General features: G+C 41.5%; 1 protein-coding gene across 1 annotated transcript in view; it reads right to left on the minus strand.

Moving 5' to 3' along the window:
• cad (carbamoyl-phosphate synthetase 2, aspartate transcarbamylase, and dihydroorotase) overlaps positions 1–20,912 on the minus strand; it is a 59,654-nt gene extending 38,742 nt beyond the window's left edge. Inside the window, exons 1-15 of the mRNA XM_034200595.1 lie at positions 20,511–20,912; positions 18,648–18,787; positions 18,063–18,192; positions 17,744–17,886; positions 16,845–16,986; positions 16,212–16,383; positions 14,157–14,342; positions 13,296–13,405; positions 10,536–10,678; positions 6,253–6,384; positions 4,665–4,898; positions 3,411–3,632; positions 2,092–2,280; positions 1,165–1,289; positions 30–163 (exon numbers count right to left, since the gene is read on the minus strand). Of these exons, the coding sequence (XP_034056486.1) occupies positions 30–163; positions 1,165–1,289; positions 2,092–2,280; positions 3,411–3,632; positions 4,665–4,898; positions 6,253–6,384; positions 10,536–10,678; positions 13,296–13,405; positions 14,157–14,342; positions 16,212–16,383; positions 16,845–16,986; positions 17,744–17,886; positions 18,063–18,192; positions 18,648–18,787; positions 20,511–20,592 (2,284 nt within the window). The 5' untranslated portion in view covers positions 20,593–20,912. The remainder of the gene's footprint in view (positions 1–29; positions 164–1,164; positions 1,290–2,091; positions 2,281–3,410; positions 3,633–4,664; positions 4,899–6,252; positions 6,385–10,535; positions 10,679–13,295; positions 13,406–14,156; positions 14,343–16,211; positions 16,384–16,844; positions 16,987–17,743; positions 17,887–18,062; positions 18,193–18,647; positions 18,788–20,510) is intronic.
• Positions 20,913–24,443: the final 3,531 nt, after the last annotated feature.

Raw genomic sequence — 24,443 nt, forward strand, 5'->3', positions numbered from 1 at the left:
ATAATTAATAAAGATTCAGTGTCTCTTACCAACACTCTTCATGGAGCTGCCGATCGTGGTGGAAACCCTGAGGAACTTGCTGAGGTCCCAGCGGGGAACCTTCACCACACAGTAATCCAGACTGGGCTCAAAGTTGGCTGTTGTTAAGTTGGTAACAGAGTTTCTACAGAAAAAAATGTACGGATTTTTTTTTATATTGAATCACACAAATCCAAAAAATACAAGATTGATGCAAAGTCCAGAAACGAAAATCTAAAAGATAATATTTAAAAATCAAAAGTGAACAAAACACTGACATTACAGTAAGGGAATTTGAAAATCAACCAAAAGTATTACAGACCCTAAAAACACATTTCTAACTTCTCGAGGTAGGTGTCCCTAGACAAGTCTCATATAATATATATAATAAACATTACTTTATTAGTTCCAAATTTGGATTTTTCTTTTGGTCACAGAACACGTGAACAGGCATTACACATGAGAATATATGTATATATATAAATCATAAAATACACATGGAATGAAATCAAACGTAAAAAATACATTAACTGTAGGAAAAAAGATATATCAATACTACGGAAGAGGATTAGGGCCACATACATTTTGTTTTTGTGAGGATTTGAAAAAAAAGTCAGAATTCTGACTTTTTTCTCAGAATTCTGACTTTTTTCTCCCAAAAAAATGTTTTTTTTTCAAATCCTCACAAAAAAAAATGTTTTATGTGGCCCTAATCCTCTTCCGTACAATACAGTAAAACATTAATACACAAAAGAAACAATACATACAAAAAGATTTTCTGATTAACTAGCAGTTCATCCATTCTAATTTAAATGAGATACATACTTCGGGGAGGAGGCGATGCCGTACTGACATTTATTGTTTATTATTGACATTTATTGTTTATTATTGACATTTATTGTTTATTATTGACATTTTTGTTTTAGATGACTGGTTTTCTCATTTCTCATGTCTGTTTGTCTTCTGCCTGTGTGGGATTGGTTTGCCCTGGTGTTAAGCAGTATTTACATTGTTACTCTACCTATTTTTCTATAAAGTGAAGATTTGTTGACCTACTTTTGATACATGCTCTGAGAGAATAACTGTATGCTGTTGAAAAAACCCAATAAAAAAAGTTAAAAAAGAAAGAACAAATGAGATACATACTTGAGTTGTGGCAGTGGGATCCCCAGGCCTAGTTTAGCCGCTACATACGCCAGAGGATAACCAGTGGCCTTACTGGCCAGCGCCGAGCTCCTCGACAGGCGGGCGTTCACCTCGATGATGTAGTACTGAAACACATCAACATTCATGCACGATTTAACAAAATATGTGACGGTGGTTGATCTTCTGTCCAAGGAATACTTCTGTGTTTTTTTTCAAACACTCAATCTCAATCTTTATTTATTTATATAGCACATTTAAAACAACCTCAGTTGACCAAAGTGCTGTACAGGGAACAAATATAAAATAACACAATAGGAATCAAATAATAAAACAATAATTACCGGACCCGGCAGCTACTGTCTAAACTAAATGCTGCCGTGATGAAACGCCATATCATGGATTCTCTCTGAAACAGTCTGGAGCTCAAAGGCTTTCTCTCTTGCTGGTTATACCACCAAGTTCCTTTTTACTTCCTGCTTCTTCACACACATGCTCTCCAGTACAGGTTAGCTCTGAGTGTTAGCGATGCTAATGTAAACACCGACCATATTACGTCCAAAACAGTCGGGCATTGTTTCTGATAGCAACGTTTCTGATTGGGCCGTGGGTCCACATTTCAGATATTACGTCATATCGGACGCAAATCTGGATCAGCTCCGTTGTTCCCCGTTTTTAGAGATTTGGGTACGGAGGAAAAGAGAGAGGGTTTTATTTTCTGACGCTGCGTGAGTTCCCCGACACACCTGGGACACATATTGATGTATAAAAGACATCACAAAGTGCATTTTGCATGATAGGAGACCTTTAACATAGATTTTAATTCCTTGTCAGCTCAAGCTTCAAGGGAATCCCATTAGGATCACTGAAGATAGAGATTTAAAAAGTTCAATAGACTGAGCAGTCCGGATTAGTAAATATTGTGTTTACCTGTTCAGACTCTGGGCTCAGAGCGTACTGGATGTTGCATTCTCCCACAATGCCGAGGTGCCGGATGACTTTGATGGCGGTGTTTCTCAGCATGTTGTACTCGTGGTCGTTGAGCGTCTGACTGGGCGCCACCACGATGGATTCTCCAGTGTGGATGCCCAGAGGGTCAATGTTCTCCATGTTACACACCTAAAACAAGTGTAGTTTATTAGTTGATAGTGTCGTGGACAGTCCCCATTGATCAACTGTCACAAATGATAATAGACACCTTTTTAAAATCGCAATACATCAACAGCATTAGTTATAAAGAAAGGATGAAAGACAAGTAGATGGAGGCGAAAGGATGCAAACAACAGACGTTACTACATGTCACATATAGCACATAAGGAAATCAAATTACGTTTTTTTTAAAAGTTTCTGTCTAGAAATGTTTTCAGAAAACTTCCACGAAAGAGTCATTTCCATTTTGAGGCAGGTGCGATTAATGGGGCGATAGACATGGACGCGGGAAGGGGTGGTGCTGAGGGGGCTTGCGCACCTACAGTGTACGCGTGCCACAGTTTCGATGAGCTCGTCACAGTTTCGCCACAGCGAGACGCTACTAGCACCCCCCCTCCCGCACCCCCAACTCAGAGTGACTTTTTTTTTTCATCTAAATGAACACTGCAAGAAATGGCATTTGTGTTGCATTCATATGGTGTTAGCATGTTGGTACATGACTTGCCAAGTTGACGTCATCGTTACGCTAGAGAGCATATTGTAAAAACTGATATTGCAATATTTTCTCACCCGGCAAAATATCCTGTATATGAAAAGATACAGGAGTTATCCACACACACACACACACACACACACACACACACACACACACACACACACACACACACACACACACACACACACACACACACACACACACACACACACACACACACACACACACACACACACACACACACACACACACACACACACACACACACACACACACACACACACACACACACACACACACACACACACACACACACACCACACACACACACACACACACACACACACACACACACACACACACAATGTGCAATATTTATATATATGCCGTTAATACACCTGGCTGCTAAATCCTAAGAACGGTTACAGGATGTGTATTTTGTAAATTGTGTATTATATATTTTTTTATCTTTAATACTTTTTTAAGCATGCTTCTTAGGTCACATGAAGCTGTCTGTGGCTCTTTTCTGCTGTAACAATGTAAATGTCCCCTCTGTGGGACGAATAAAGGTATTCTGATCCTCCTCTGTGTCCTCTTTACTCACAGTGATGCAGTTGTCGTAGGCATCGCGGACCACCTCGTACTCGATCTCCTTCCAGCCTTTCAGGGATTTGTCCACCAGGACCTGGGAGGTGTGGGCGAAGGCGGCGGTAACCAAGGTGACCAGCTGCTCTCTGTTGTTGGCGAATCCCGAACCCAGACCCCCGAGAGCGAACGCTGAGCGAACCATCACGGGGTAACCAATACGTGCTGCAGCCGCCACCGCCTGGAGAGACAGAGATTCAGATCAGAGATGGCAGAAGTACACACATCCTTTACTCGAGTAGAAGTACAGATACTCGTGTTTAAAAATACTCTTTCCTCAAGTGAAAGTAAAGAGGGCTTTGAAATGTACTTCAGTAAAAAGTACCCATAACTAGCAGCTGTTTTAAAGAGTTCCTGACCTCCCTTTATATTAATAGAACAATAATGTCATTGTTAGCTAATGAATGTTTCCATGCTGAACAACGGCAACATGACAACGTTTCCATTGGTCCCTCTTCTTTAGAGAAGACCAGGAAGTGATGGATACACGGATCGTGTTCAAATCAATAGGCACGCAATGACTCTAAAGAATAATGATCACGCATCAAACACACATTCAGACTAAAGGAACCAGCTGTTTGGGAAATGAGAGAAGTAGAAAGTACAAGTATTTGAGTTCAACATGTAAGAAGTAGAAAGTACAGGTATTTGGGTTCAACATGTAAGAAGTAGAAAGTACAGGTATTTGAGTTCAACATGTAAGAAGTAGAAAGTACAGGTATTTGTGTTCAACATGTAAGAAGTAGAAAGTACAGGTATTTGTGTTCAACATGAAAGAAGTAGAAAGTACAGGTATTTGGGTTCAACATGTGAGAAGTAGAAAGTACAGGTATTTGAGTTCAACATGTAAGAAGTAGAAAGTACAGGTATTTGTGTTCAACATGTAAGAAGTAGAAAGTACAGGTATTTGTGTTCAACATGTAAGAAGTAGAAAGTACAGGTATTTGAGTTCAACATGTAAGAAGTAGAAAGTACAGGTATTTGTGTTCAACATGTAAGAAGTAGAAAGTACAGGTATTTGTGTTCAACATGTAAGAAGTAGAAAGTACAGGTATTTGTGTTCAACATGTGAGAAGTAAAAGTAAAAAGTCGTCAGAAAAATAAGTAGTGGAGTAAAGTACTGATACCAGAAAAGCCAACAGGCTACACACTGTACATTAAAACATGATAAAATAGGGCATGTTTTGGAGTAATGGAGGTAGTGTTTCTTCACCTGATCCACAGTCAGCGCCGCCTCACTGGGAGCAACGTGCTCATTGATCTCCTCCATCTTCTCCACAAAGATCTTCCTGTCCTCCGTCATCTCGATGGAGGCCACCGGCGTCCCCAGGACTTTCACATCGTATTTCTCCAGAACGCCGAGCCTGGTGAGCTCCACGCCGCAGTTCAGAGCCGTCTGACCGCCGAAAGTTAGAAGGACACCGTCCGGACGCTCGTTCTTTATCACCTGAGAGAGGGGAAGTGGCAAGAAGGCATGTTTTATCACATCTGGACTCAATTATTATCTCTTTTCTGTTTTTGTTTATCTCTTTATGTATTTTTCATCGTTTTTTGTTTTATTCTAGGTCAAAGTGTCTTTTGAGTTTTTAGAAAATCGCTATATAAGTGTCATGTATTATTATTATTATGACAAAGGCAATATGTTCAGGAAAGGATATTCAATGGAATAATTAATTGATAAGATAACATGTACTTTTAGCGATAGTAAATATAAAACAAATAAAAAAAGGAAAACTAATTTGTTTCCTTTCTAGAAAAAACTACTTTTTGTATCGTTTAATTAAAACCCTTAGATGCACAAGTGGGTCTTTTTGGACCCGGTGAGGTGGTTTTCTTGAAGTATCTTTGTAATTACATTTTTTTTATCATTTCATATTCCAGCTATTCCTCAAAAAACATGTTTTGGATATCAAGCCATTCATATTTTAAATTTACATTTTAAGAAATTGTAGTTTTTGTATTTCTACCCCAAGCTTCCACAAGTGGGTCAAAAATGACTCGCATCCATTTCCTATGGGATCCTCTGGGAACCTTTGATTATTATCACCTGTTGCTGTCAGGAATACATTCACTGTGGACCACACAGACGACATCACAAGTGACACCTCTCAGGAAGATTATTTTACACAGCAAGATCTGATACCTGTCAGTATGATAATAATAATCATAATACATTATATTTGTATAGGGCTTTTCAAGGACTCAACATCGCTTTACAATATAAGGGAAGGTTAGGGGGGGGGGGGTATAGGACTATCAAACTTGATCAACCGGCATGGATTGATGGGGGGTGGGCTATGAGTAGACAAGAGGAGATGAGTTTTGAAAAGGGACTGGAATACTGTGAGGGTCTCAGAATAGCGGAGATCTTTGCATCGATATGTTCAAAACGCTTTTTTTCAAAATGTTAAAAAAAATGTCTGAAAATTATAAATTGTGAAAAATTAAATATAAAATATTTCTAGTGTGAACCAAAATATAATTTTGAAATATTATACAAGTGATTTTTCTTAATCAAAATGACAAAAATGGCATAAAAACACATTATTCTAATACGGGTCCTTTTTGACCCACTTGTGGACGAGTGCAGGGTCCAGTCACTCTAAGGGCATCTAAGGGTTAAATTGTATAAAATAATATAAATGACTTATTCAATTCTGGGTTTCAAGAAAATATTTTCTAAAAGAGCAAAAATTAAAACAATTAAATGTTTTAACAAAAAAAAAGTATGTCTTATGGACTTCTCCTCCTGTAGGGTAGCTAGCACATTGAACGTACAGTGAAAAGGAGTTCCTCTGTACCTGAGTGACATATTCTGCTGTGAGTGGCAGGAAGTAGACTTTGTCAGCGAGGCCCTTGGACGTCTGAACGGTGGCAATGTTGGGGTTGATCAGCACAGTCTGGACATTCTCCTCCTTCAGAGCCTTTATAGCCTGGAAACACAAACAGATGGAAACATGAACATCTTGGACTCAGCTTGTCTCTAATGCACAATAAAACATCGGCACGTCCACAGATTTATGGTGGTATATTGTTCTTTTAGCAACTGAAAGGTGTCCCCACATCACCGCAGCCAAACAATAGCAATCAGCCACAGGAGCCTCTTTATGTGCATCCCAAAATAGCATCAATTTCACATTAACAACATCAGAATATCTACACCAGGGGGGTCAAACTCAATTTGATCGCGGGCCACATCAGCGTTATGGTTGCACTCAAAGGGCCGGCTGTAACTTTAAGACTATATAAAAATACATATATAAATATTTAATATAAAATAATGTATTATATTACGTTATGGCCTCTGCATTGGATTATTATCAGATAGGGCAGGGGTGCCCACACTTTTTCAGCTTGGGAGATACTTTTAAAATGACCAAGCCCAAAAGATCTACCTACAGGGCCGCCCAATCTGTGTCGCGAGCGGGGGGGGGTGCTAGAGGACTTCAGATGAGGAGGTGAGGCCCCCTCATAACTGCATGAACCCATATGGCACAATACAACTCAGACTGGCTTACCTGTACGTCAATCGAGCGGCAAATGCCATAGTAAGGATGGATAGGCTAACTTTAAAAAAAAATGTAATTAAAAAAAAAAAAATCTATCTACCCACACTACCTGTGCGATCGACCGCAAGTCCAACAAGTCAAATTCTGAGAAAAAAAAGTCACATTTAAGATGCATTGTGGGACATGTAGTTTATGGGCAACGTGCTTCTGTAAAGCGGCATGTAACCGTATAATAAACATTATATTCTTTGCAAGCTCTTGTGGGGCCGCATGAAGTGAAGTCACAGGCCGGATTTGGCCCCCGAGCCTTGAGTTGGACACCCCTGATCTACACTGCTCTTAGAAAAAGGTCTTCCTATATTTCGCAAAAGGTGGAGTCACGCCACAACTGTGCTGATCCAGTAAGTTCATTCTGAGTTCCCCACATCTTTCAAACCACTTCAGGGTCTTTAACCTCCTGATCAAAGTGTATTGGATGGTTCTGACCGGCACCTTAGCACACACACACACACAACTACACACACACGGCTGACACCCCCCCTTTGCTGTTTTGTTTTATTTTATTATTATTATTATTATTATTATTATTATTATTTGTATTACTTCATATGGCTGAGATTTTTGTATCTCGGCCTGTGGAGTGAGACTATGGAACAGTGTGAACGTGGAGTGAGACTATGGAACAGTGTGAACGTGGAGTGAGACTATGGAACAGTGTGAACGTGGAGTGAGACTATGGAACAGTGTGAACGTGGAGTGAGACTATGGAACAGTGTGAACGTGGAGTGAGACTATGGAACAGTGTGAACGTGGAGTGAGACTATGGAACAGTGTGAACGTGGAGTGAGACTATGGAACAGTGTGAACGTGGAGTGAGACTATGGAACAGTGTGAACGTGGAGTGAGACTAGGGAACAGTGTGAACGTGGAGTGAGACTATGGAACAGTGTGAACGTGGAGTGAGACTATGGAACAGTGTGAACGTGGAGTGAGACTATGGAACAGTGTGAACGTGGAGTGAGACTATGGAACAGTGTGAACGTGGAGTGAGACTATGGAACAGTGGACGTGGAGTGAGACTATGGAACAGTGTGAACGTGGAGTGAGACTATGGAACAGTGTGAACGTGGAGTGAGACTATGGAACAGTGTGAATGTGGAGTGAGACTAGGGAACAGTGTGAACGTGGAGTGAGACTATGGAACAGTGTGAACGTGGAGTGAGACTATGGAACAGTGCGAGTGTGGAGTGAGACTATGGAACAGTGTGAACGTGGAGTGAGACTATGGAACAGTGTGAACGTGGAGTGAGACTATGGAACAGTGCGAGTGTGGAGTGAGACTATGGAACAGTGTGAGCGTGGAGTGAGACTATGGAACAGTGTGAACGTGGAGTGAGACTATGGAACAGTGTGAACGTGGAGTGAGACTATGGAACAGTGTGAATGTGGAGTGAGACTATGGAACAGTGTGAATGTGGAGTGAGACTATGGAACAGTGTGAACGTGGAGTGAGACTATGGAACAGTGTGAACGTGGAGTGAGACTATGGAACAGTGTGAACGTGGAGTGAGACTATGGAACAGTGCGAGTGTGGAGTGAGACTATGGAACAGTGTGAACGTGGAGTGAGACTATGGAACAGTGCGAGTGTGGAGTGAGACTATGGAACAGTGTGAACGTGGAGTGAGACTATGGAACAGTGTGAACGTGGAGTGAGACTATGGAACAGTGTGAACGTGGAGTGAGACTATGGAACAGTGTGAATGTGGAGTGAGACTATGGAACAGTGTGAACGTGGAGTGAGACTATGGAACAGTGTGAATGTGGAGTGAGACTATGGAACAGTGTGAACGTGGAGTGAGACTATGGAACAGTGTGAGCGTGGAGTGAGACTATGGAACAGTGCGAGTGTGGAGTGAGACTAGGGAACAGTGTGAACGTGGAGTGAGACTATGGAACAGTGTGAACGTGGAGTGAGACTATGGAACAGTGTGAGCGTGGAGTGAGACTATGGAACAGTGTGAACGTGGAGTGAGACTATGGAACAGTGTGAGCGTGGAGTGAGACTATGGAACAGTGTGAGCGTGGAGTGAGACTATGGAACAGTGTGAACGTGGAGTGAGACTAGGGAACAGTGTGAACGTGGAGTGAGACTATGGAACAGTGTGAACGTGGAGTGAGACTATGGAACAGTGTGAACGTGGAGTGAGACTATGGAACAGTGTGACGTGGAGTGAGACTATGGAACAGTGTGAGCGTGGAGTGAGACTATGGAACAGTGTGAACGTGGAGTGAGACTAGGGAACAGTGTGAACGTGGAGTGAGACTATGGAACAGTGTGAACGTGGAGTGAGACTATGGAACAGTGTGAACGTGGAGTGAGACTAGGGAACAGTGTGAACGTGGAGTGAGACTATGGAACAGTGTGAACGTGGAGTGAGACTATGGAACAGTGCGAGTGTGGAGTGAGACTATGGAACAGTGTGAACGTGGAGTGAGACTATGGAACAGTGTGAACGTGGAGTGAGACTATGGAACAGTGTGAACGTGGAGTGAGACTATGGAACAGTGTGAACGTGGAGTGAGACTATGGAACAGTGCGAGCGTGGAGTGAGACTATGGAACAGTGTGAACGTGGAGTGAGACGATGGAACAGTGTGAACGTGGAGTGAGACGATGGAACAGTGTGAACGTGGAGTGAGACGATGGAACAGTGTGAACGTGGAGTGAGACTATGGAACAGTGTGAACGTGGAGTGAGACTATGGAACAGTGTGAACGTGGAGTGAGACGATGGAACAGTGTGAACGTGGAGTGAGACTATGGAACAGTGCGAGTGTGGAGTGAGACTATGGAACAGTGTGAACGTGGAGTGAGACTATGGAACAGTGTGAACGTGGAGTGAGACGATGGAACAGTGTGAATGTGGAGCTAAAGCGATGTCCAGACATTAACCAGTTCAAGAGGAAATACAGAGAAATTATTTTCTCGAGGTGCAGGGATGGGCAAGGTGTTTGACTGTGTGTATGTGTATATGTGTGAGTATGTAGGTGTGTATGAACATATGTGTATATGTCAATCAACAGGTAAAGCAAATTAATAATAATGACAATAATAATTAATAATAATGTTAATTATTGCAGATTATAGATTATAAATAAATCATTTAGGGACAAGGGGGTGAGATTAAATAAATTATACTTCTTCTCACTCATTTTCGAACACTAGATGTGGGACTGTTTATGTTGTTGTTGTTGTTGTAAATGTAATTTTTTGTTTTTATTTCTCTTACATGACTATGCACTGCAAACAAAAAATTGTTTTGTAATTATTTATTTTACTTGTTCGAAATAAAATGTATCAATCAATATGTCTATTTTATTATTATTACTATTATTTGTATTGATCTCTTTTTGTACTTTTTTCTTATTATTGTTTTCTTATGTTGGCTATGCAGATACAGCTAAATGAAAATGGAAAAACTGTTGACCAAAATGTGAACATGTATGTATAATGAAAATGAATCTGAAATAAAAAACCAAGTTAAAAATAATAATAAAAGGTCTTCCTGACAGACCTGGGACCCGGAGTAGTCGAACTCCCCGGCCTGTCCGATGGAGAGTCCTCCGGAGCCGAGGATCAGAACCTTCCTGGGGCGGATAACCTCCTCCGGCTTCGGGGAGTCCGGGTAGGTGAGGTGCTCCAGGACACGCTGCTTCACTGAGAAAACAAAAAGGAATCCATGCACACATGTTTTTGCAAAATAAAAAAAGGTATTTCCGTATTAGTAATGTAACTAATTGCGATTATTTTGACCGATGGTGCAACTTCGACTTTATTTGTGATATTTGAGGATATTGCCTTCTTTTTTTTTTTTAGATAATTTAAATTATCAAGGTCAGATTTTTTGTAACAAAATATTAAAGTACAACCCAAACCATTTTAAGACTTTCTTTTTTAAGGAAGGCAGACAGAAACACACACAAACAAAGAGAAAAGTGTGTTAATGATGCTATCAAATCCAAAATTGTCCTGAAAAATTAAGTGTTTTTTTTAAGGTGAAGTGAAAAAAATAACTTGTTGTTACCAGATGTGGTAATGTTTCCATGCACAAATGTTTACACGTTTTTGCGACTATATAATAAATGTTTGAGCCGCATGAATGACAAAAAACATTATTGCTTTGATATGTTTTGCCTTTACCAAATAGTGCACTTGATGCAATTTGGATATTGCACGAGTACATATTGCAACTTTGATACCACTTTGGAATAATTGTGCAGCTTTAATATCTATAATGCCCCTTTATTCAAACATTTAAGTACAACTCAACACTGAACTAACAGTTGATATTAATAACTTAAAGGTCTCATGTCACGGCCATTTCTACTGATAATAATGCCATTGTTGAGGTCGACTAGAATAGATTTATATTGGTCAATGTTCCAAACTCACATTGGTTTCTCACAGCATCTCTGTACAGTATGTGTATTCACTCTCTGTCCTAAACGGCTTGTTGGAGCTCCTGCCCCCCTCTCCCTGTGAGCCCAGTGGCCGTCTGCGAGACAGCGAGACACAGCGAAACCCAGCCTGAACACACACACCCGCAGCCTGGCTGGGAGTTTGTGTGTGTGCCCAGGCTGAGTTCCGCGGTGTCTCGCCGTCCCCACACCAGTGAGCCAGCTCACAGTGTCTGCTCCTCGCAGCAGCGAGCCGCGCAACGTCCCGCCGTGTGTGTGTGGGACGCCGTTACGTTACGTCACTATTAGGGATGCTCTGATCGCCAATTTCGGGGCCGATCGCCGATCGCCGGAATCAGTATCGGCCGATACCGATCGCCGATCCGATCGAGTGGGCGGGGCCTAAATGGAAGATTTAAACATCACTTTAAATCTTCCATTTAAAGTGATGTTTAAAACTCAGTTAATGCTCATTCACTGGAGCTTCCACAAACAACAATCAACTTAATTATTACATTCAAATGATGTACATTATTCAAGTTTACATTCACTTTGGAGAATAACACGGGAGAAATGAGCGGAAGCGCTCTCTTTTCCTCTCTCTCTCCCCCCCCTCTCTCTCTCCTGACAGCCTGTCAGTATCTCATGCAGCTCACTGATCCAGTAATAGTGACCCGACAATGAAGAATAAATATATGTATAATAACTAGTTTAGCTTGTTCCAGAGCTATAAAATAGCTAAGTGTGTTAGGTCTAACTCTTACGCCCTGTCCACACAGCAGCTTTTCAAAAATCTTGAAAATCTTGGAGCTGGGCGTGTCTGAAAGCTTGGGGATTTTTTGCGAGCAACGCGACCAACAACCAATCACATGAATCTCCCGCCCCCGACATACAAAGCAAAAAGCCCCGGGGATTTTATGCGAGCAATATATATATATATAAACTCCCCAAACAGGCGAAAACCTACCAGTTTCACCCACTGTCTCCGCCACCTCCCTCCATGCCTGGTTCCTCCGGTTTGTATCCCGTTAATAGTTCTGGTCGTAAAGAACCGGGTGATTTGCTACTGTAATTTCTCATTTGGAATATGAGGAAATGAACTGCGGTCTGGTTCTCCCTGTGTGTGTGTTTCGCTGCGCTTACCGGTTTGGCGGGCGGAGCTGCAGGATTTCTGCTTCACACACGTTGCATACCGCTATTTTACTGTCTTTTTCGGACACCTTAAAATAATGCCAGACCGGTGAAGCCATTTTGGCGAGCTTGTTTTGCCGCGCACAGAGAAAAGTGTCATGTATTTTACGTCATGCGATCGGCTCTCGCGATCGGCATGTTTAGAGAGCACCGATCGATCGGTAGAGAGTGAGTATCGGCCGATATCGATCGGTGACCGATCGATCGGAGCATCCCTAGTCACTATACCCGAAATACGTCACAGAACCCAAGAAGTAAACAATGGAAAAAGAGAAATGTCCAACGAGGCGTTCTGGGGCAGCATAGACACGTCTTTTCTGTGTTAGAGTTTTACTCGCTACAGGGTGTACTTTGAGGGTTTGTGACTCTGCAGACCGTTTACATGCAGAAAAAGCTACATGACACACAAGGGGATGGTAATAACCAGACAAGCATGACATGGGCCCTTTCAGGGTGTAAAAACTGGTAGATTATAAGGCTGGGATGGATTCTAACAACATATTAAAGTTCGACCAGAGCCCAGTATTCATAAGATTCATAAGTATTCATAAGAAATTACAAAAAACTAAAGTGTGTTGATGATGCTATCTAATCCAAAATGGTCCTGACAAATGAAGTGTTTTTAAGAAGGGAGAAGTGAGACAAATGTATAAAGCAAAGTGCTTTCAAAATGAAGTAGTTGTTACCAGATGTGGTGATGTTCCCCTCCTTGTGGTCCCTCACGGTGTCGAGGAACACATCGAACAGACCCACCAGATCTGAGGGGCCGGCCATGTGCTCCGGGTGGAACTGAACACTGGAGAAATGAACCAAAAAGGTATTTAATCACAGAGTGTGTTCACCTACAAGGCATCTATATGCATAACTACATCGTTATGGAACATGGAGCATTTACAGTTCACCATCTGTTCTTCTTTTACAAGCTATTTCTCAGGAAGAAGCAAACGTCCTGACCTAAATGAGTCGTAAATGGGGTTAGTTATTTATTCTTGTTAGGTTACTGGTCTTGTCCTTTTGTGGACATGATGTTTTCTCCATTTTCTAGCAGATGTGTTTTAAAGAATCCTATATATATATATATAGTATGTTTGTCACAGCCCCTCCTCTTCAATTATTGGTGTGAACATGTGGATATAAGACCCTCTGCAGACCTTCTGACTTTTGTATTTTGCTGCAGACTGCTTGACACTCTGAAGATGTACCTTAACTCCCTAAAAGTCTTATTCCAAGAATCTTCATTTCAGTACAACGGAAAGGTTTCTTCACCATTTTATATGATTTGCTGGTTTGTCTGAGTAAATCAAATCAAGATGTATTATAGCCCCAAATCACAAGAAATGCCTCAAACAAAAGCATGTGACTGAAGTGATGGTAATGATGAACGGAAACTAGGTGATGGAAATGAGTTGACAAGGAAGAGAGAGTGCGAAGAGATGGGTTTTGAGTTTGCTTTTAAAGAAGTCAACAGGTGCTCGGAATGAAAACTTGATTCACGAGACACTTTCAGTACGTTTCCACCACAACATCCCCCAGGGTCCCAGCGTTACCTGAAGAGGGGCTTGGTGTTGTGCACGATGCCCTCGTTGGTGTGGTCGTTGGCGTTGGTGAACAGGACGTCCCAGTCTGCGGGCAGAGAGTCGGGGTCCACCGCGAAGCCGTGGTTCTGACTGGTGATGTAGCAGCGCCCCGTTCCCTTGTGGATGCACGGCTGGTTGTGGCCGCGGTTACCATATCTAAGAGATGACAGAGAATTAACTAAATATGTGGGATAATACTCTTGTTTTGAAGATTAACAGGAAAAGTTCAGATCGTTTTATTACAAGTATGTTTTCCGTTTGGAGTCGTGGATGGAAAGGTCTTAATGCCGACTAGTGTACATTATTTCTGGTAGTAGTTGTGTTTGTCGTATCATTCTGGGTTTTAATGGATACATCCTATACATTAATGCCAAATGTAGGGCTGTCCCGAATACCATTTTTCGGGCTCCGGATATTCGGTAGTAATCAGCAGCGAATATTCGAATCACTTCAACACGTGTATTTCGGTTTATTCACGGCATTCATTTTGTTATTCTACAGTATTGTTGTTTTATAGTTATTTGTTAATGTAACCCAATTTGTGTTCTTTGAAATTGAAAGGATATCGCATTGTGTTTGTTACTTTCGTTGCAGTTGTATATGTCGTAAGTGTAATTTGGCTTGGCTTCCTATTTATGGACATGCTTTTATTTTGAAGGAGAGTTAGCGCAGTTGACAGGAAGTTGTTGTTGCTATGGAAACAACGTGACGGAGATTAACGGAGAAAAGTAATATCTACATATAAAGACGGAGAAAGTGAACGATAACGTTTATGGTTAAGTGTTAGCACCCCCCGAAGAGGCACAAGCTCTTACATTGATATTGGAGATTTCAATAAATTCAATTTGAAAAAAAAAACGGGGAAAAACAAACAAAACGAATAACGAAATTGAAACACGAATAGTACTCCAAAAAAAGAATATTCGGGTACAGCCCTAGCCAAATGTGACTGATTATATTTCAAAATATCAGCCGTCAAAAACATTTAAAAAATACAAATGACCACCAACAAACACATATATCTGTCAAACCATACATTACTTTATTTGAAACAAACACCTGTGTTTCTATTTTAAAGAATTGTATTATCTTACAAGCATTTTGGGAGTTCTGTTACTTATAAAAGTATAAATCTTACAAACTACAAGTAGAAAATGCTAATAATGTTATCTTTGTGGAAATGCAACATTTTTCCAATTGATTTTTGAGCACTAAAGTCAAACAACACGCATCTTAAACATGCAACTTCCTGAGGGATACAAGTCCTTCAAATCCTTTTAATTTCAAAGATAGAATTGTACATAGTGTTGACATGCTAAATAATGTGTGTTTTGGCAAAAAAGGGCTCAACTCGATTGTGTAACTGAAAAAACATTTAGATTGGGTTTCAAACTGAGAGCTCCAGGTAAAGAGACTGGGGTCCAATAATGAAATACCTGCAGCTTTTTAGAAGCAGCCCTGCCAATGATTGTATTATCTGCATTTCCCTGCAATCAAACAATTCCTGTGTTTATCGAGATGCCAACAACATTCCTACGGTCAGTGGGAACAGTTTCTGTCCGCTGTGACCTTCACACGGAGCCTGATAAAGCTCTGGAGTCTCACAGAAGTGACTCTGCAGCGAGGACAGGAGTGGCTTGTCTTGCATAGCGGCTTGCTTGTTTAGCCTTTCTCATAACAACACCGCACCGCTCAGCCAGACTGCTGAGAACAGCAGTTTGTCTGCCGTTCACACAGAAAAAGTGCGGGAATGATGTTGGTGTTTCAGGAGAGAGAGAAAGGATTTAGAAGAGGTTCCCTGGTTCAGGTCACCAAGGCCACATTTCTGTCTTTGTCCAGTTCTGAAAATCCTCTACAAGCTTTGCAAGAGACTGACTGAAGCTCCAGATGTGAGTGCATAGCAACAGTATGCTTAAAATGAAATCAAATTGCTCGTTAAAAGACATGTCAAAATGTAGTAAAAATACCTCCGTTTGTGTGAAATTAGTTTTAAAAATTGCAGAGTGCGCAGTTTGAGGTACTAACTTCATCTTGAAGGTCTTGGATCCGATGACTAGAGAGAGCAGCTGGTGTCCGAGGCAAATACCGAAAACGGGCTTTGGATGATCCACGCAGACCATCTTCCTCATGTTGTTGATGGTGGCCTTACACAGCAGGGGGTCCCCGGGGCCGTTACTGATGAACAAGCCGTCGTAATCTAGAAAAGACAACAAAACAGAAACAATGATGCCTCCTTTATCACTAATAGAGTTTGGACTACAACTGCGTCACACTGCTAATATACAGTATGTGAAAAGTAACAGCCTTTTATTCACTTTTCTGGTTATTTCTCGCACCTAACTTTTAAGTTGGTAGTAGCTGCATAAACAATTATTTCTTTAATAACTTGTTAAAAAAATGTATATGAGAGTTTAGAGGCAAGGGTTCAATGACTGACTCGAGTAGAATGATTAAATCACAAATGGAAGTTTCTTTAAAACAAACTAAATCATAGCTGTCCCATATTGTGGTTATATGTTCTGCAAATATGAACCATAATTATGCAGATATCTTGCAAACCATTGGTCGTTGATTATAAAGCAACCCTTCACCAGTGTGCTCCTCCATATCCGGCACCTTGGTACAATTTAAGTCCATTATTAGCGGTGTGTGACGGACCTTTGCTGTCCAGCGGGTGATCCCAGGGTACGACAGTGACGCAGGCCCCCCTCTCAGCCAGGCAGCGGATCTGGTTGTATTTGATGCCGCAGTCCACCACTGTGATCCTCAAACTACCGCTGGGGTTGAAAACTCTGGGCTCCTGGAGACAATCAGAGGGAGAAGTAATCAACAAAAACATGTCTTGGTGTCAAAAAAAGGACTGTTTGCAGTATAGTGTACACGTATTAAGATAAGAACTACTTTATAGTATAGGGGAATGTTTGTGCTGCAGCAGCATAAACAGACATGGCATCGTACAATAACAATTAAAAGACTAGAAATAAACAAGAAAGTAGATCATATACATAGGCGCTTTCACACCAAGTACTTTGCCGTACTTAGTTCATCAGGACTGGACAGGAAATGTCTGTTTCGGCTTTATGCTGTGCACGCTCCCGCGAGGTGCAGCAGCTATGCATAACATGGCGCATGTGAACTGTCCCCCCCCCGCCCCCAGTTCACAAGCATGCTTCCCCCCCCCCCCCCTCGTCAGAGTTGTGTAAAGGCCGACGGGTAATTCTGGATTTTGACAGAAGTTTTACGATCCTGTCCGTCAAAAGTCGAGCGCAACCTCTGGTGTGAACGCACATTTTCGGAACTATACTGTGTGTACATAACTATACTGGGAAAAGTACTCCGGTGTGAAAGCGCCTTTTGTTGAAGAACAATAACAAGATATAAAGCAAGTTATCATATATACATAAGTATGTGAGAGATGGGATATTAGGGCAACAAAACACTATATAAATGATATGAAGACAACAAAAAAAACACCAGATTTTGAATTTGGTCGCAGGGCTCTTCATCATTTCAGGGTTTTAAAACGTTTTTAAGGGTTGGTGGGGGGGGGGGGTTACCTTCATGGACACCTCCTGAACCAGGTTCCTCTTGTCTGGATTATCAAAGGGAATACTGTCCTCAGGGGTCCCGTCCACAACCAGCTTCCCCAACATGGTGCCCCTCTCTCGGATCTTTTTGGTCAGGCGGCGGGTGTCAATGCCTGGAGAACATGGAAACAACGGATCATTAAAACGTTGTACTTGTGGTTTTGCGTCTCTGATTATTTCTTGTTATGAATGAGGTTTGAAATAGTGAGTTATCCTCAACATCTGTCCCAACTTGAATCAATTCAAAGTGCTGCATTATGTGATCAGTTTCAGAGTTACATTTCCTGACCTTGTATTCCAGGAATGCCTTGCTCCTTCAGCCACTGGTCCAAAGACTTGACTGAACTCCAGTGACTGGGACTGTCCGACAGCTCCCCGATAATCAGAGCTGCAGCGTGGATCTTTGACGACTCGAACCACTGATTAGGACAACACAAATACAAGAAAACACATCAGTATGTGGCGTTAAATAAATAGTATCATTGTAGAGACAAAGGTGAATCCAGGTTCTTCCTTCTCGTGTATGTATGCATGTAGGAGCCTTTAAAATCAGAAAGTTGTAATTTGTTTCGTAGATTTAATAAGGTTTTTGGTTACACTTTGGTTTCAGTCTTTGTATTATAATTATTGTTGATTATTTTGTTATCAATTATGGGTTGGATTAGTTGGGTCACATGGGTACATGTGAGACTGAGGAAGAGGTTTTTTTTTATTAAAGTAAGATATTGTTTTACATATTTCTGGATCTCTGCATTCATTTTCGTCTGACAAACGCAACCAGGTCTGACTTCAGCCTCTCAGCGACTTATCGCTTCCTGAAGTCGCTACACGTTACTTAGTTTTATCGCAAAAAAGCCCAAATATATCTGCCCACCTTGCTCAGTCCGAACTCTCCCTCTTCGTCCTTCGGTACGCCATAGTTTCCCACCAGAGGGTAGGTGAGGGTCAGCAGCTGGCGGTGGTAGGAGGGGTCAGTGAGAGCCTCAGGATAGCCCACCATGCCCGTCTGAAACACTGGAAACAGAGGATTTATAGGTCACTGACACCCATTCTCATACATTTCCTTCACATAAGTTAAGCCGTATTTTCCTACGCTTCCTATGCTGGACATTCTAAAATAAAAGTGGTAATATAACAGTCTCTGACTAGCATTTACTCAAGTACAATTTTGAGGTACTTGTACTTCACTTGAGTATTTTCATGTTATGCTACTTTTTCTACATTTGAGGCATTTTTGTAACTTTTTACTTTATTTACTCGCTACACAAAAATACAATTCAACCAACAAACCTGATGTATTTTTGAAGGTTAAGCTACCCAGCAGTATTTCAAGTAAATAATCCCCACCTTTACCAAGTGCAACATTAATAATACTAATCATAATACAAAAATGTTTAGATCTGATATGGGCCATACTGCAAAATGACTACTTTTTGTACTTTTAGTATATTTTGATGCCACTACTTTTGTACTTGACTGACATTTGAATGCATGACTTGCACTTGTAACAGAGTATTTTGACAATGTAGTATTGCTACTTCTTCCACCTCTGGTTTTAAGGGAATCTACTAAAGTACCAGAAGAGTAACATTCCATTCTGATGCGAAGAGATTCTCCTGCCAAAAATCCATTTAAAATTCCCTAAATGTAATGCTGCCTTGCTCATGAACACAAGCACACAGCCAATAGAGCAAAGTGCATCCTATTATAGAATCAACATTGCCTCATCTTTAATTTGGCATGCTTTCCCCACGTTGAGATTATTGTATTGCATCATAGGACAACCATTCCTTCATACCTAAGATTTGTCTGTGAAAAAGATAACAAAGGTGGTAGAATAACTAGTACAAGTGTAAGGATGGTTAAACTAATTTAAATAGCTTTATACCTGTATTTGATATTTACAAGAATATGGGAAATGACCATGTTAGCTTACTCAACATTTAATTGACAGCTCAGGAGAGTGGAAAGTTACTTTGAGTAATGGGTAGAGATGGAAGTACTCAGATTGTGTACTTGAGTAAAAGTAGAAGTACTCTGATCTTGTACTTGAGTAAAAGTAGAAGTACCAGAGTGTAGGAATACTCTGTTACAGTAAAAGTCCTGCATTCAAAATGTTACTCAAGTAAAAGTACAAAAGTATGATCATCAAAATATAGTTGAAGTAGCGACAGTGAAAGTAGTCGATTGTGCAGATTGGTCCATTTCAGAATAATATATATGATATGTTTTATAATGATTGATCATGAAAGTGTTCTCAAAGCTGGTAAAGGAGCAGCTAGTTTGAATGACTTTGTATACTGCAGGGTAGCTGGTGGATTTACTCCAGGTGGAGCTAAAGTCTGATTTAACACTTGATTAGATTTCACATCATTCATCCAGATCTGTAAAGTAAATAAAGGTATGAAATACATGCAGTGGAGTAATAGTACACTTTGCACCTCTTAATTGTAGAGAAGTAGCAGAACATTGAAATACTCAAGTAAAGTCCCTCAAAAGTGTACTTAACCACAGTACTTGAGTAAATGTACTTGGTTACTCTCTACACCACTGGTAAATGGGGAGAGGGGGATTTGGCTCAACTTTGATCAAAGACAGTCGTGGCACATTGAGTTATTAAATGTCCAAAAGTAAACAAACCCACATGACCTAAAGTTAGCTACTACGTACGTGCATGTTTGAAGGAGCTAGCTTTAGGTAGCACTATATGAAGTTATACATTAAAAAATAGACCTACCAACTTCTCCATTCACTGACACATTTGCACCAAAAAGAAGGCCTTTGAACGTGGTCCCGTCCTCTAAAATCAATGTTGCCATTTTCGCTTTCTCAGATACTAAATACTGTAAACCGGAAAATGTGATGGATGAATTGCTGAGTCTCCACGTGAAACACACGCCGCGCGCAGGAGATGGAAGATAAACCTTTTTCAAAAAAAACTACCAACAAGCACCGGATTTGAAAGCCGAGAAGGAATCTGTCAGTCCACTCAATGAACCCGGTTTGAATGAGGCAACTAAAATATAAAAAAAACACGTAATAAAATAATTTGAGGGATAATCGGACGGGATGAAGAAAGAAAAGTGTTCCACACGCGCCGCCAGCAGTGTGGAAGTCTGCATGGGGCCTGGGCCGGTGAGATTGACTTGATGACGCGGTGGGTTTCCGGTGAAGACTTTCAAAACAAAGCTAGATAGATATTTAGGGAGACAGACTTCCTTCAAGAGACTACACATTTTAATATGACACAATACGTAAGTGTACTTGCCACAGCCACTTTTGTATGTCTTTTGTTCTGTGTTCAAACTGTTCAATTTATGTGCATCACATTTTCGGGAAATATAAGGTACCTCGCTCCCTCCTAGCACACGTGTTGAGTTTAAACATGTTGGGCTTTATTTTTGAAAGTATTCAAAAACAGCTTGTTTCCGGTTCAATGGATCTTTAACACATGTTGGCGCCACTGTGACGTCATCACGCTGACGCTGGGCGTGCCTGCTTGAACCGCATGCTTGAACCATGGATGTGGATGTATGGCTTGAACTGCTTGCACTGATGGATGTATAATAAGAACTCAACAGCTGGAATTCATTTTGCCTCCACTAGGATGCCAATGTTGGGTACAAATATCTAACATAACATGTATATTAGAACCATGCCCGGCGCCGTGGGAGGGCCAGGCCCTCCCATTTGACATTCCTGCCCTCCCCCAATAAACACGTTTTTTATTATTTATAAAAAATATTTTTATTTTATTTTTTTAATTATAAATAAACTGTGAACTTTTATGCTACGATGTATGTGATGTCAGAACAAAAAAAAAATCGCAGGCTACGTCAAATAAATGCATGTGTCTGTTGTGATTTGTGATTCGTCCCCATTTAGACCAATCACAGCGTCACACTCTGCCGCCTATTCTGGATTTGTTTATTGTGCATTCTGTAGACTAGGGGTGGGCGATACCACAAAATCTGGATTCGATCCGATACCAAGTATTTCAGGGCCAGTATCGCCGATACCGATATCGATACCGATACTTTTTTTAATGAAAAGCGTCTTATGTACTTTCATATAGGGGAGAGCTGCATGACATGATTTTTGAGCTGAAATCATCATAAATAGACTAAATCTGAATTCATTTTCATGAATAAAGACAGGACAGTTTTTATAGACAAATACACGTTTTACTTTTGCAAATGTAAAGTGAAAACATGAAAAATAACAATACAAAGTGGCCAAAGTAGCGAACTGTCTTCTTGCACACATCACAGTTCGCTAAGTTTTAATTGCCAGTTGTGAAATTGCTCCACACAACGCTGCTCTTTCTCTCAGCCATCATGCGCGTGTGTGTGTTGCACTCGCGAGTCGCTGGCTGCTGCTGTCCTGCCCTGCTGGCTGCTGGCAGTCAGCTTGATAATCGGCGTTCAGGCAGGGAGCCTCGAGGAGAAGAGGACAGCAGTGGAGAGAGAAGAAAAGAGCATATACTTGTGTTCGTCTGCACATAGTTTTTTGAAGAAATTGACGAGTAGAGGAGACGAGAAAAAAAGTATAACAGTATCGATCCTATTGGCTCTAGTATCGATATTTTGAAACGTAACGTAATATCGGAGGTATCGATATTTTAGGATCGATCCGCCCACCCCTACTGTAGACTCCCATTTCTGTTTGAATTACAAAATGGACATAACAAATTGGCTTAAAAGGTCTAAGGATTTATTAAAACGAAATAGCGATGAAAGAACTGCAGCCGATGGTGCTGCTGGCGACCCTGCACCTGCCGTTGCAGCAGTACGCCTTAATGTCACAAGCTTGACCTCGGCAAACCCCGGGCTGAGTTAGCGATGATCTTGGGGTTAATAAACCCAAGCAGGTGAAACTGGATCGTTATCCAGGGAGATTTCAGGAAAGAAGCGCACTTTTGCCGTTGCATGGTACAACAACAGACCGGCTTGAATATTCGTTAGAAGCAGACGCAGCCTTTTGTTTCCCCTGTAGACAGTTTAAAGTAAACACGTCTTCATCTGATGCGGCTTTTACTGTGAAAGGTTTTTGCGACTGGAAACACGCATTACAGACTGATAAAGGACTGCTAAGGCATGCCGCATCAAAAGAACACATTTCATGAGAGCTCGTCGAGAGAGAGAGAGAGAGAGAGAGAGAGAGAGAGAGAGAGAGAGAGAGAGAGAGAGAGAGAGAGAGAGAGAGAGAGAGAGAGAGAGAGAGAGAGAGAGAGAGAGCACGCGAGGAAACAAATAAGGAAATGAGTACTTTGGTGCAGATCAGCTGCACGGAGCCGTTATTACGTGTCAGCTGTCGTTGATATTATAGCTTTTTTAGCTGTCAACCAACTCCCTCTCAGAGGTGACTCGATTCACTCCACAGTATGTCCGAGTGCAGTGCATAGAAACATAAACCATGCCCAAGGCGGGCTAAACAGTTCATCGTCTCCGTCTCTACTATTTCTCTCCGAGTGCAGCGATGAGGAAGCTGCCATCCGTAACCAGTGTGCCTTGCTCGTGATTTACCAGTGTTTGTGCTGCCACGCACACAATGTTTCAAAAGTGGTTTCTATGTTGCCCTTTATTTGTGTATGTTTGCGATAAGTGTGCGTCTTTACGCAATCCTGTTGGCCTTGCTGTTTGATATTGTGCCGCAGGCCCGCAGCACGTGACGGTTTTGTGTGCCCTCCCATGAAAATCATATGCCCTCTCTTTAGATTTGTTCTGACACCGGGTCTGATTAGAACACCGAGCCGAGCGAGGCCTACAGTGGAAACGCGCCATTATGGCGCGTTTCCACTGCAGGCCTCGCTCGGTTTGGTAAGGCCTTATTAGGCCCGGCTCACTTTAATGCTGCGTTTCCATTACAGTTTAGGACCTGGGGCAGTTACTATAGTAACGCAGTGTAGGCGGAGCCGTGACGTCATCTTCAATGAGAGCCCCAGAAAAACAACACAGCCGTTAGCACTCAGAGCTCACAGCTCCTCATATCTGTTCAGAAACTTGACAAAAGTTAAACAAGTACAAACCACAGACTGCCTGTGTCATGGCGAATACAGTCGCTGGTTTATTTATGTCTGTAGGCCGTTGTTGTGAGTGTGGACGGTCGGAGCATATATAACGTTAGCTTAGCCAAGCTACATTTAGAAAACACGCATTTTAAAAGGGTTTTTCGCCTGCCGTCTGTCTGCAGACTTGTCAAAGCATTAATTCATGGTTTTTACTAACCGGTATCAGTATGTTGTTACTTCGGCATCATTTAGAAACGTGTATTACAATTAAATCACGGTCAAATATGTTCATCTTGTTGTAGTTGTAGCCCCCTTGCCAGCGATTCTCTCTCTAATTTAGCATACTCAGCCCGACTCAGCCTGGTTGTTCCTGGCCCTAGAACCACGATTTAGTCGGGCCAGAAAAAAGGTGAAAAAGTAGCCCCGGGCCAAAACTAGGCCAAGTAGAAACGCAACCAAAAACGGACCCCGCACGGCTCGGCACGCTTAAAGCGAGCTACCCGCTGCAGTGGAAACGCGCCATAAAATATACTGAGGCAATGTTTGGGGTGGTGATTTGTAAATAGATTGGAAGCAGATTATAAAACGGGTTGATGACGTCCAGAAATGTTTGTTTTTTAGTTAACACTCACATTCAATCTCACATGGCAAACATTTTTA

This window comes from Gymnodraco acuticeps, unplaced genomic scaffold (genome assembly GCF_902827175.1).
Source record: "Gymnodraco acuticeps unplaced genomic scaffold, fGymAcu1.1, whole genome shotgun sequence".
Classification (NCBI taxonomy): Eukaryota; Metazoa; Chordata; class Actinopteri; order Perciformes; family Bathydraconidae; genus Gymnodraco; species Gymnodraco acuticeps.